General features: G+C 38.5%; 1 protein-coding gene across 6 annotated transcripts in view; it reads left to right on the top strand.

Moving 5' to 3' along the window:
* palld (palladin, cytoskeletal associated protein) overlaps positions 1–13,245 on the top strand; it is a 481,585-nt gene that overhangs the window by 462,423 nt on the left and 5,917 nt on the right. For all 6 annotated transcript variants that reach the window (XM_051927636.1, XM_051927635.1, XM_051927637.1 and 3 more), the window contains 4 exons: positions 4,356–4,488; positions 4,716–4,923; positions 11,913–12,078; positions 12,684–12,817. In XM_051927636.1, the coding sequence (XP_051783596.1) occupies positions 4,356–4,488; positions 4,716–4,923; positions 11,913–12,078; positions 12,684–12,817 (641 nt within the window). The remainder of the gene's footprint in view (positions 1–4,355; positions 4,489–4,715; positions 4,924–11,912; positions 12,079–12,683; positions 12,818–13,245) is intronic.

The following is a 13,245-nucleotide window of genomic DNA, read 5'->3' as shown; positions in this document are numbered from 1 at the left end:
GAATTTGGCAACCAAGTAAACACCTTGAACTCTTTGTTGTGTGCTTTCAATCATTTCTCAACAACTTTTGCAGTGTGGCAGGGCATGTCCTGCTGAAAGAGGCCACTGCCATCAATGAATACAGTTGCCATGAAGGAGTGTACGTGGTCTGCAACAATCTTTAGGGTTGTGGTATCTGTCAAAGTAACATCCACATGAATGCCAGAACCCAGAGTTTTCCACCAGAACATTGTCCAGGGCATCGGACTGCCTCTGCTGGCTTGCCTTCTTCCGATCGTGCAACCTTCTGCCATCACTTCCCCAAGTAAACAACACACACAACCCCAGCCGGCCACTTTATCTAAATGAAAACTTGATTCATCAGACCAAGCCACCTTCTTCCATTGCTCCACAGTCCAGTTCTGATGCTCACATGCCCATTGTAAGCACTTTTGTCATCAATCAGCATGGGCACTCTGACTAGTCTGCGGTTACGCAGGAAGCTTCGATGCACTGTGTGTTCTGACACCTTTCTCTCTTGTGATACTGTAGCTCTTCTGAGGGATTGGATCAGGCAGGCTAGTCACGAACATGTCACCGGTTCATTGGTTTCTTGGACCATTGTTGGTAGGTACTAAATACTGAATACTAGGAACATCCCACAAGACTTTTTGTTTTGGATAACTCTTGCCTAGTCGTCTTACCATCACAATTTGCCCCTTGTCCAAGTCACTCAGATACTTAACTTGCCCATTTTCTTCTAACACATCACCTTCAAGAATTGACTGTTCACTTGCAGCCTAATATAATCCCACCCCTTGACAGATGCCATTGTATCAAGATAATCAATGTTACTCATTTCACCTGTCAGTGATTTTAAAATTGTCATTGATTTGATGTGTGTGTGTGACCCACTGACACACACGTACACACAGTATTTATATAAGGAAGTAAAGGTCTGTGATACGGTTTGCATATTTATAGCTTGTAACTCACAAAGGGAGAAAATGAATTGCATATCTTAAAATAGTCTTTTATTCCTAAGCTTTTGACAATATACCAAGTGTCATCATCAGAGGAAAATGATTAGACATATAGAAATCTAAGGCAATACATGATTACTTTTACTAGACAAATATATATACGTATATATATATATATATATATATATATATATATATATATATATATATATATATTGTGGCAGACGGCTGGGGGTGGCACCCAGCCGGGACGCCCAGGAAGACAGGAGGAGGGCTCTTGCCTCCTCCAGACCACGAGGGGGCGACCGCCCTGGTTCCTTTGGGGGCCACGGGTGCAGGGCTTGGAATCCCAACCCTGTAGGGGCCCGTGGTCTTCGCCAGGGGGCGCCCCCATGCCTGAAGGACCTGGAACCCCAACACTTCCGCCACACCAGGAAGTGCTGGGGGGAAGAAGACTGGGAACACCCGGAGGGCTTCCGGGAACACAGCCGGCACTTCCGCCACACAGTGGGGTGTCTAGGGAGTGTCGGGGATCACCTGGAGCCCATCCGGGCACTTATAAAAGGGGCCGCCTCCCTGCAAAGAACGACTGGAGTCGGGTGAGGAGTGGACAAGGTTTGTGTGCAGGAGAGTGGAGGCGGCTGAAGAGCAGGCAGAGACTGAGAGAGGCCTGGACTTTGGGGAGATTGGTGCTGGAGGCACTGGGTTTGTGCACTTTATTGGACTGTGATTATGTACAATAAACGTGTGGTGGACTTGAGAATGGTGTCCGTCTGTCTGTGTCCGGGCAGCTTTTCACAATATATATATATATATATACACACACACCACTTCAAATAAGCAATTTTCAAAAGAACACTCAATTCAGCCCAACAAAGCTCGCCTAATTAATTTCTCCAAAATTACATCAAGTCAAGTTTTAAAGCTCCGTAAAGTACTACAGTTTACCGCATTACTTTGTCACTTACTCCTTATAAACAAAATCATTCACAACGTTTGTGCAGAATTTATCCTTAACAAGTTTTCATCTGTGCCTACATGTTATTGCTGAAGAACCCATTTTAAGTTAACAGCTAGGACCCACCCTAATAATTCTCTTCGTATGATTACTGTAAGGAACAGATGCCTAGGAAAGAGCAGGAGCAGAAGCCACTAACAGTATAATATAGTTTTCTTATGTTTGTATAAACAGAATACAGTAATAACAAAACTGGAATTTGAAATTTCTAGATTTAGAAGAGGCTGTATAATCCAGTTGTGAGGATATATCTTGAAAAGTGCGTTCAATTTTGGTCCCATTATTTTAAAGAAACAAATAACCATATTTAGTAAATTACAAAGAAGAGCTCTCAGATTTATTCAAGGACTGTGGAGTGTGAGCTTCCAAAGTTACTGAAAGAGTTTAAGCAAATAGAGACTAATAGGAAAAATGATGATACAGTTTACAAATATGGTGGAGAATTAGAAAGGGTAATACCAGCTATTGTTTTACAATACCCTCATCATGAAGACTTGAGGGCACAACTAGAAGCTGGTTAAGAATAAATTGCACACAAATGTAAGAATGCTGTTTTTCACATAGTGAATTGTAAACATATGTAAACAGTGAGGTTGAAAGTAGCACCTTAGGGACCTTCAAATCCCAACTCAGTAATGTTTTGGAAACACTAAGGTAAATAGGAATCGACAAGCTATTTTGGGCTAAGTAGCCGGTTTTCATTAAAACTTTTTACTCATATTCTTAGTTAAGTAAATTCTGAATAATTGTCTTATAAAGCTTAAAACAAAAATGCCTATATTTAAGGCTATTAAAATGAGGTTGCAGATGTATTCAACTCCACATTTTCAGTACATGGTCACTCTTTGTTCAGATCCAGTAAGTTGTCTTTTCCTTGCTACTACCACATGGGCAAAAAACGAACAGATGATAATATCCTAGAAATGAGCAATTCCCCTTTTAAGGCCTAGCATGTTTCTTAGGAACGTGACCTCTCGTTTACTTAAGATCAAAGAAGTAAACAAACTTGTGAAGCACACAAAATGTCACAACAGATGTACATAAGAACTGCTGACCTTAGCGTGGGTGAACAGCTCAATAAGAGACTCTCAGGTAATGAAGTCTCAAGCTAAAAGACCTGAAAATTCTTTTTGCATGAGTTACAAACTAATATACTGTATGTAATATTTTTAAACCCATTTAATCCACTTCAAAGTCATGAGGGTGCCAGTGTCTATCCCAGCAGTCTCATGTGTAAGGCAGGCAACAGTCCCATACATCACACACACCCACACTGCAAATTTGGAATCACTTGATTTCACTAATCTCTACTTCCATGAGAATGTGGAGGAAAATCTATGCAGACATAAGGAGAACATGCAAACTCCACGCAGAGAGAAACTGTATGCATGAGGCTGCTTTAATCACTTTACCATCATGCTACCAATGACTTACTGTATTTAAAAAATGTGTTTAACCTGAACTAACTGTGAAATAATGCAACCCTCTATCTGAACAAAGGAGCAAATGTTAGGCCTAACACTGGATGAAGTTGTGCTTCATGCACTTCACTGCTGTTCGCATTTGAAGCTTCTTCCACGAGCAATGGTATGCAAGTGTGCATACAGGGCACACGGTGCATCCAGTGAAAAACCCAGCTTTACACTACTTTTGAGAGTAGTAAAATATGCTACAGTATTAAGTATGCCTACAAAATTGTATCTGTTACTTAATACATTTTGCTATTTTGTCTTTTTTTTTTTTTTTGGATTGGTGTCAAATGCAACCTTGTGATCCCAGCAGAACTGCTACTCACAAGCTAAAACAATGTGAGGGGTCCCTTTTTTTTGGTGTAACATGCACAATTCCCCTCAGAACCAAAATTAGGACTGTTGTGCATGAATGCAGTAGACATAGGAATTTGTCCTGATACGCATGAAAGAGTGAACGAACTTAATTTCTGGTGGGGGGTTAACCTGATAATGACCCAGGCCCTAAGTGTGAAAGAGGCTAATGTCATCCAGGCCAGAAAGATGGCTTTGATAAGAACTGACCTAAAGCCATTACTCCTACAGGGCTGAGATTACAGGCAGAGGGTGGTTGGAAAGGCAGCCAGTGCAGTTGCAAATTTCCTAATTATGAACTGTTTTACAAAGAATTCCACAAAACACTTTGAATCTCACAGTTGCATGAATGGCTTAAAAAAGATTATACATTTGGGACCTGTTAATAAGAGTTTTAGTAAGGCATTTTACCTGCAGACTGCCTTTAAAATGTCTTCCATCAGTACAAAAATTAATCTATGTCCTTCAATTCATCTTCTAGCATTTCTCTTGTTAGTTTAAGGAAAAGGAATTTAAAACCCAAGTAGATTTTAAGCATTTTATGTCTTGTAGACCAAGGTCCCGGTCCCGAGACAGTGGTGATGAGAACGACACCATACAGGAGCGTCACTTCCGGCCTCATTTTCTCCAAGCTCCTGGTGACATGATTGTTCAGGAGGGCAAGCTTTGTAGGATGGACTGTAAGGTAACAGAATAATATTAATCTTACTAATTTACATTTCTAGGGTTGTTTCAGCAGTATGTGCTAAATGTATTTTAGAAACTAAACAAAAAAAATGTGACTTGTTTTCATATTTTCTTTCACGTTGTGAAGAAAAAAAATGAATGTGAACTGCTATGATAATCCGCACCTTCACTGTTTACAAAGTCAATAAAACACACAATTGTTTTTCTGTCTGCATGCATTTGCAGGTTAATGGGTTGCCAACTCCTGATCTGATATGGCAACTTAATGGACACACCATCACTCCTGACAACTCTCACAAGATGCTAGTTCGAGAAAATGGAGTACACTCCCTTATTATTGAGCCATGTACAGCCAGGGATGCTGGCATCTACACCTGCATTGCAACCAACCGAGCTGGACAAAACTCATTCACTCTGGAACTCATAGTAGCAGGTAAATTAACCATCAGTTAAATAGAAATTGGGTTTTTGATGGTGTTTCCTAAAACTTTACATTTTTCAGATGATATATGTCATCTCGGCGGCACGGTGGCGCAGTGGGTAGCGCTGCTGCCTCGCAGTTGGGAGATCTGGGGACCCGGGTTCGCTTCCCGGGTCCTCCCTGCGTGGAGTTTGCATGTTCTCCCCGTGTCTGCGTGGGTTTCCTCCGGGCGCTCCGGTTTCCTCCCACAGTCCAAAGACATGCAGGTTAGGTGGATTGGTGATTCTTAATTGGCCCTAGTGTGTGCTTGGTGTGTGGGTGTGTTTGTGTGTGTCCTGCGGTGGGTTGGCACCCTGCCCAGGATTGGTTCCCTGCCTTGTGCCCTGTGTTGGCTGGGATTGGCTCCAGCAGACCCCCGTGACCCTGTGTTCGGAAAATGGATGGATGGATGGATGGATATATGTCATCTCTTCAGTCTTACACTATATCTTATTTTGAAAAGATATCAGATAAAGTTCTCTGTGTATTTTTTTCTTTTGCCATCTGTCTCTGTTCAGGAATTCAGTCGTGGTGACTATCCTTGTCCTCCCTGAGACATCAGCAATGCATAGGGCCTGCTGTGTCAAAGAACTTCAGAGAACACTGCCCCGTCATCCAAAGGCCACAAGTTTTAGTCCCACTACTGTTGATGCCTCAGGGAGGATGAGCAGCCAAGAGTGAGGTGTTACTCCGAGCAAACTCCTGAGCAGAAATGCCTTCCATGACTGTAAATGTGTCAGCAAAGAAATGCATACATTTTATGCAAGCTTTGATATTTGATATTTTTATATTGGAAAATTACATTATTTAACTTAGATTTTCTCACAGTATAGAAAGGCGTCTAGGTCCACATACATCTTTGCAGTAGTGTACCTAAAGCTCTGCCCACATTTTCCCCACAATAATTTCCCCAAATGGCAGTTTAAAAAAAAACCCAAAAAGAAAGTGAAAAAGCGAACAGTATTGTGAGTTAAAAATTAGTTTACTACAAAAGAAAGCAAGTATAAACATAAAATAATTAAAAGTAAACTATATTTATGGTGAGCAAACAAGAAAAATTATCTACCAAATTTTATATCATTTAGTAATCCTACTAATGCATTACACTGGATTGAAAACTAACAGTCATTGATTGAAGTTGTAAACTAATGACAAATGCTGGCTTGCATCCTTTAAGAAAAAAATGACTCGAGTTAATATTGCTGCCCTGAAGTGAACAAACCAAAACAATCTCACCATAATAAATGGAGTCCAAACAGATTTAAATCATTTTTTAATATGAGGCAAAGATGCCACCTTCCTGTAGAACTTGTAATCTGATGAAGTGGCCAGTGATAATTCTTTGGCACTAGTAGTGTTCATCAAAAACAAAAATGTGTTGTGCCTGTGGTATATGGTGGCATATCCGGAATACAAAAGAGCTGAACTGAGCTCTGACATTCTCCACACTCAAACACATTATATATACCCATTGATGGTTACTGTTATATACTGAACCATTTGGAAATCTGTAAAAGGACAACAACTGATGGAAACGATGGATAGACTAAATAAATGACAAAAATAATGTAGCACTGTATTAAAATAATGAAGCATATGGTCTGTCCTTTTTGCACATAAGAAAGAACAGAGAAAAAATTAACAAGGTTTAACATGACTGAATTTTCCATTTCTGTTTGCTTTTTTGTCTTTTCCTCATAAAATGCATAAATCTTTAATGAAAAATTTTTGTATTATTACCAAGTGGCACTTCAGCATAACCTAAACATTGCGGAGGTACATGTTTTTTCCATTCCCATATATTGAGATATGGCAGAAATATATCGTTAGCAGACGATAAATCAACCAATCATAATAGTCAGGAAAACACAGGTGTCATTCATATCTTTAAGCCAATGGAAGCATTGTTTGTATACGTCCATTAAAAAAAGAGAGGAGGTGATCAGTGCCCATCCAGTGTGTTACGTATAATGCAAACATGACAGTAAGCTTGGACATGATTTCAGTTTTACTTGGCCTCAGACTCTACCCCTAAAACAGTGCACCCAAGGCAGTCACCACTTCAAATGGGACATGCTTACTCACATCTGGTCAATTTAGAATCTTTGTTTAAAAAGGCATAATGGCCCATGCAATTAGATTATTCCTTGGTTCTCTTTATATTCACATTCATTGATTCCCTATCCTCACAACATAGATGGTCCTGTACACAGAAAAAAGTTGAATTCTCCTTCATTTTTTTTGGAAATGTACTTTTGTTAAACGCCCGTAAGTCTAATCACTTAGCACCACACCCTTTTTAAACATATTATGGGACGCTGTTTCCTCAATGCCTGTTCACTCCTTTATGTCCCATTAGCCTTAGAAATAACAGGAGTGGTTTTGGGTGTCAATATGTCATCACTAAATTTCCTTACTTACAAAACTGTTGAAAATAAAATAATGGAACAAGAGTAAGATTTTAATAGTAGTCTGGCATACAATATCACAGCAGTCATGTTAGTCTACCATGTTATTTTTATTTAAATGACAAAACAAAAAGAATAACACTAATTCTTCCTAAAAAATATACTGCTTTTTACCATCTGCACACAACTTCCAGCTTGTCTGGAGAAAGTGCTCTGCTAAGTGGACTTCACCCTTTCTGAAGCCTGTAGACTGGGGTGGCTGAAGGTTTTCATTGTAACCCTTTTCTTAATTAGTGAGCCGTTTTTGCCTTAATTTTATTTGACTTGCTCCTTAAGACCCAGACATGTTAATTGTCTCTTTTTTTACTTAATTAGCAGCCAAACAATAATGAGATAAGCAAACCAACAAATGACGAGCTAACCTGTATCCATCATACAATAACTGAAAATAAAGAAAGGTGAACGTCTCAGTAATGTTGATCTGTTCAGGTCCATGAAATATTTTGACGGTGCACTTAGAAAAAAGAAAATGAATAGTTTCGGAAATCTCTGCTGTGGATGTATGAGAGCACCAGCAAGCCATAGAATTAGAACAAGAACTAATAACAAGAATCAACTTATAATTAGGACACTGGTTAGAATGAAATTGTTTTGAGTTTGAGGTCCTGGCTTAGCTGGTCATCTGTTGGCTCACTTCATACCTCATTTTTTGGCTGCCATTTAAGAAAAAAATAAGCAATTCAAAAGACTTCGACTTGAAAAACAAGGCAATTAAAATGAAGGAAAAAGAAGTTAATTAACAGCAAGAATTGGTCATTGTTGAAGAAAGTGGCAGGAAGGAAACCTGCAGCTATTGCATTAACTCAGGACTACAGCGCATTCTCATAAGTGTGCATTCTCATTGTGGTATAGTTTTATATTCCTTGCATATTATTTTGATCTTGTCCAGTCCAAAGTTATTTGCTGAATGGATGAAACAAAGCAATAGTTTCAAAAGCAGAATATATAACTTTTTAAAGTCTTACTATTTACTATTCAAGGTCATTGTTATGATTACCCAGTGTACTGTATCACACCAACAGCTTGGTCCCAGACTGTTCTTACTGTGTAACAGATACAACACCGTTGCAAATATATACATTTAATGCCTTTATCTTCATGAGGACTGCACATAAAATCCACTATTTGGCTGTACTAACACCTTTCCAGAAAATATCTCATTGCTTGTCCTATGTAAATAAAAATAGAATTGTCAACTGCCACCAGAAGGTGTTTTTTTGTAATACACAAAATGATGAAGTTTAAGTGCCAATTGGATCACAATGACTGTTTTTCTGTTGTATGCTACATTGGTAAATATTTTACTTGACATGTTGCACAAGTTGCCATTTCACAGTCCATGTCCACAATCACTAGTAAGCTGGACACACTCCTTAAGGTGTCATATTGAATCACCCCCCCCCCCCCCAATGTGGCTATCATTGTATTAAATATGTTACAATCCAGAGAGACATGCCACAGGAATGCCCTGCCTTTCTCTTGGCTAAGTAAGGGGCCAAATAAAGAGAACCCACAGTGAGCACATTTTGGGAAGATTTTCAAGTGTGCGACTTGTTGAACAAAGCAAATGTAAACATCGAAAAGGCCAATACCCTTAAGCACTGACACACAAGGCTCTCTCACATTTCTAAACATGCTGTTTACTTTGGGTCGCCTGGGGTGAACTGCCTTGAAAGAGAAGCATTGAATTCAGTTAAAACATCTGACAACTCTTATAAATCAAGTCAACCTGATGGTTGTCATTAGGCAATCTGCTACTAATCAACAAAAAAGAAACACAATTAAGAGCTGTTTGCAAATAACCAACTCATTTAACAGTTGAATGTGCTTTGCTTTACTTGTGAACTTCAGCTGACCCAGCCATCCTGCTGAGTTGGTGGTGTTGTGTTTTTCAGTTGAGAGCTGTTAGGATTTTCATATAAAGATCTAGATTAACTGTGCAATGTACGGTCACTTCAGATAGCTTTGATATCATCACTTAAAATTGACCTTTGTTTAGGAGATCATTGCTTCCAGCAATCCTGCCCATTTGAAACAAAAACATGGGGTGGTTCAAGAGAGACTGAATACTCTGCCTGGAACAGAAAAATAAAGAATGAATATTTACTTTAGCTGCTGAATTTCCCTGCAAGTTGCCCAGTAAACATCAGGGAAGAAAACTCTTTTTGAGATGCATAGAAATATTATGGGATCAGATGAGAATCTTGAATAGCCCACCACCCCCAAATGCTTCCTTTGTAAAGAAGTATCTGTCCATTTTCTATATCTACTTTTTCTATTACAGAGTCAGGGTGATCCAGAGTCTATATTGGCAACATGGGGCATGGACCCCAATCTTCTGTAATTCAGATTTTCAGACACGCATTCTGTTATAGCAAACCTGTTTAAAATTAGCAGTTAACTTAACATGAACATGTTTTGGGGGGGGCATTGGCAGAGTAGCTGAAGAATAAATACAGTATGGGCATGGGGAGATGAGGCAAATAATAAACAGCAACTGCTCTGTGAGGTTATCAGTGATAACCACTTTGCCACCCACTATGGACGACTTTAGTTTACTGTGTCTTGGTATGGGGTGCAGTGGATAACATCTGTCATCTTTTTATAAGTGAATTTTTTTTCTGTAGTGAAAGACTTGTATGGTCAAAGGAGAATGAACTTAAACAACTAAACAAATAATTAAACTAAGGGCCACATTTATGAAGCCACAAACCATGTTTCTAACCACACTGACTCATAAAAATGATCACATAGCCCAAGACAAGAATCATAAAGCTGCAAATGCAACCCAGATTTGTGTACACATTCATATCATGCTTACCGTTGGCTCCAAGCAATTTCTGAAGCGTCAGAACCCTTGCCAACTTTATTGGAAAGAGTGGTTCAAATGATGTGGCATCTCAGAACAAGTGACTAGTTGAAGAGCTGTACAAGGTACTGACACAACTGTGACATGCAACCTACTATGACAGTAAACCAACTATGTGCTGTTAATAGGCTATGCTGTAGGAGCCAGCCATTGTTCATGACAAAGTGGCACCAAAGTGACAGTTCTATAATCCATATGTACAGTAGTTGGTGTGTGGCACAGAACCTAGTTATAGCACTGCTGGAATTATGTTGAAACAATAATACTTCTCAAAGCCAAAAAACTGTCAAGACAAACATTAAGCCTGCTTGGTTAAGAATGCACTACCTCATCTGGCCTTGAACTTGTCGTCTTTTCATGATGTAAAATAAGACTGGAAACTAAACTTTTGGGACTGAACCTTTTTTAGATTCCAATTCTCTCCTCATCTGGTATCAAAGACACAAGGCAACTGTTCAACATCCTTTTCCTTGTGTAGTATTTACACTCAAAAATGAACTATTGGGGATGTTCAGTTTATTTATTTAATTTAAGTTACTTTAACATAAAATACTTACTGTATATTTGCTGGCATTATTTAACTTTTCCAAGTTACATTGATTTAAATTTGTTAAATGTCCAACTAACACAATTAATTCAACAGAAGCATAATCCATCTCAGAGACTGTTGTCATTACTCATTTTTTATGTTAATCAAAAATTAACATAAATTAAATTAAAACTTTACTATTCCATGAAACATGGTATTCCCATTTTCTCTCCAAATGTAATTAATGTTACAATGACAAAGAAATAAAAAATAATCAAACCAAAATAGAACTTGTTACCTTATACGGCAATAAAAGTGAACCCCTACCCATCTAACCAACCTTTTGTGTTTTATGTATTTATGGAATCGCACCACTGTCCACAGTTTCCATTCATATGTAGTTAAATAAGGTTGATTTGGGTTGAGTTAAGGAACATATGTATCTTCAAGTAAAAAAATGTTTATTAAACATGTATAACTTAAGGGTTTCTACACAGCAACATTCATTTAATTGAAATCAGATAAGTTTTCTGAACACAAAGTGTATCAACTTAAAAAAGAATGTTTAATTTTAAAAACTACTGAAACTAATTGTGTGGAAGTAATGTCCATGACTGAATTAAGTTCATTTAACAAATTATTTTTTGAGTGTATGCAGGAGCTAACAAAGCAGTAGCATTAATGAAGGAAAAAAACAAACTAAGCCATATTTGAGACAGTAATTAAAAGTAAAATGTACCTTTATTCTTTGTCTTAATCCTTATGTTACATTAACAGGGTTACTTGGAGCTGAAGCCTAGCTTAAGCAACACTGTTGACAAAGCAGGAACATGCCCTTGATGGGGTGCCAAGTCTCTCGCAGGAAACACAACCCCATTCAGTCACACAGCGGTAATCTGAAGTTAGCAGTTAATTTAAACCTACTTGAATATGAATCAGATTTAAACCAGAGTTTCTGGACTTGTCTCACACTGAAAGTAAAGCAGTAATGCATTCAAAATCATTCAAAATCCTTGTACTTAAGCAAAAGGGTGAATTTAAGAAGTACTTGCATTCGGACTGTTCTAATGACAAGGCTTATCTTTTGTTTCTGCAGCAAAAGAGATGCATAAAGCCCCAGCCTTCATCGAAAAGCTACAAAACACAGGGGTGGCAGAAGGGTATCCTGTGCGTATGGAATGCAGAGTTTCTGGGGTGCCATTCCCACAAATATACTGGAAGAAGGAGAATGAATCCCTGACTCACAACACTGAAAGAATCAGGTAAATTAGCGCACCTTACTCTTTTAATTTTAAGAAATGGGTCAGGACATTGTAAATTCTTGTATGTGCAAAGCAGAGTCACTAAGAAGTATAAAAAGTCTGTTTATTTGTCATTAACGGTCAATCAAAACCACTTCAATTCATTCTGATAATAATTTATTTAATTTTTAAAATGTACACTTCAACTTTTAAACCCAGTGTGCTGTACATAATTATTATTGATATATGTAATAGAACATAACATTCTTACGCCTAGTCCCATTTACAGATGAAGCTGGTTGCAGGTCATTTCAACAACATTATGCTCAAGCCTGGACAACACCTTAGACTAGATTTCAGCCCAATACTGGAGCCAGAACACCAGTTTAGAGTCACAGAGACAAACAAATTTCACATATTGAGAGATGTTTAAGGAAAGCTGAGAAACTCACCTAGTCACTGACATGGGGAGAAAATGCAAAATCCAAACAGAATGACAGGGTGAGGGAAGACTAACCACTGTGCCACCCCATACATAACCTACAACGGTTAGACCAAGTCAGATGTTTATTCAGTTCTTGTACCCTCCATGTACAATGTTCTCACTGCAGCTTTTTTTCTTTCAGTATGCATCAGGACAACCATGGCTATATCTGTATGATAATTCAGCCTGCAACAAAAGAAGATGCTGGCTGGTACACAGTGTCTGCTAAAAATGAAGCAGGAATTATTTCTAGTACTGCCAGACTGGATGTCTACAGTAAGTATAACACGTATCCCCTGCACAGAGTACATTTCTTAAGTCATCATTCGTCTTTCTTGCACTCCATGACACTCTACACATTCACCTAATCATTCTCATCTCTGTTCTTTCCAGGTTTGCTTCATGCTGTGCTTATATTGGCCATGTCTCACTATCATACTACTCTTCACACAACCTTCATAAACTTTCCTTTCAAGAATTATTTAGAAGTCAAAATGGGGTAGAGCTCCCTAAACTTCTTCTGTGCGCCTCTCACTCTATCACTTAATCACCTGCACTTCTGTTTGAAGTCAACATGTTTACTGCGCCATTATTATCACATGTACAGAGTACAGTGAAATTCTTACTTGCAAATGCTAATCATCAAGATATAGGTCACCATTCTCAAGCACTATGATTTAGTGAGTATAACAACATGACCTCAA

The sequence above is a fragment of the Erpetoichthys calabaricus genome, chromosome 5, assembly GCF_900747795.2.
Source record: "Erpetoichthys calabaricus chromosome 5, fErpCal1.3, whole genome shotgun sequence".
NCBI lineage: Eukaryota > Metazoa > Chordata > Cladistia > Polypteriformes > Polypteridae > Erpetoichthys > Erpetoichthys calabaricus.
The sequence above is the reverse complement of the archived record's forward strand: the minus strand, read 5'-3'. Positions and strand labels throughout refer to the sequence as shown.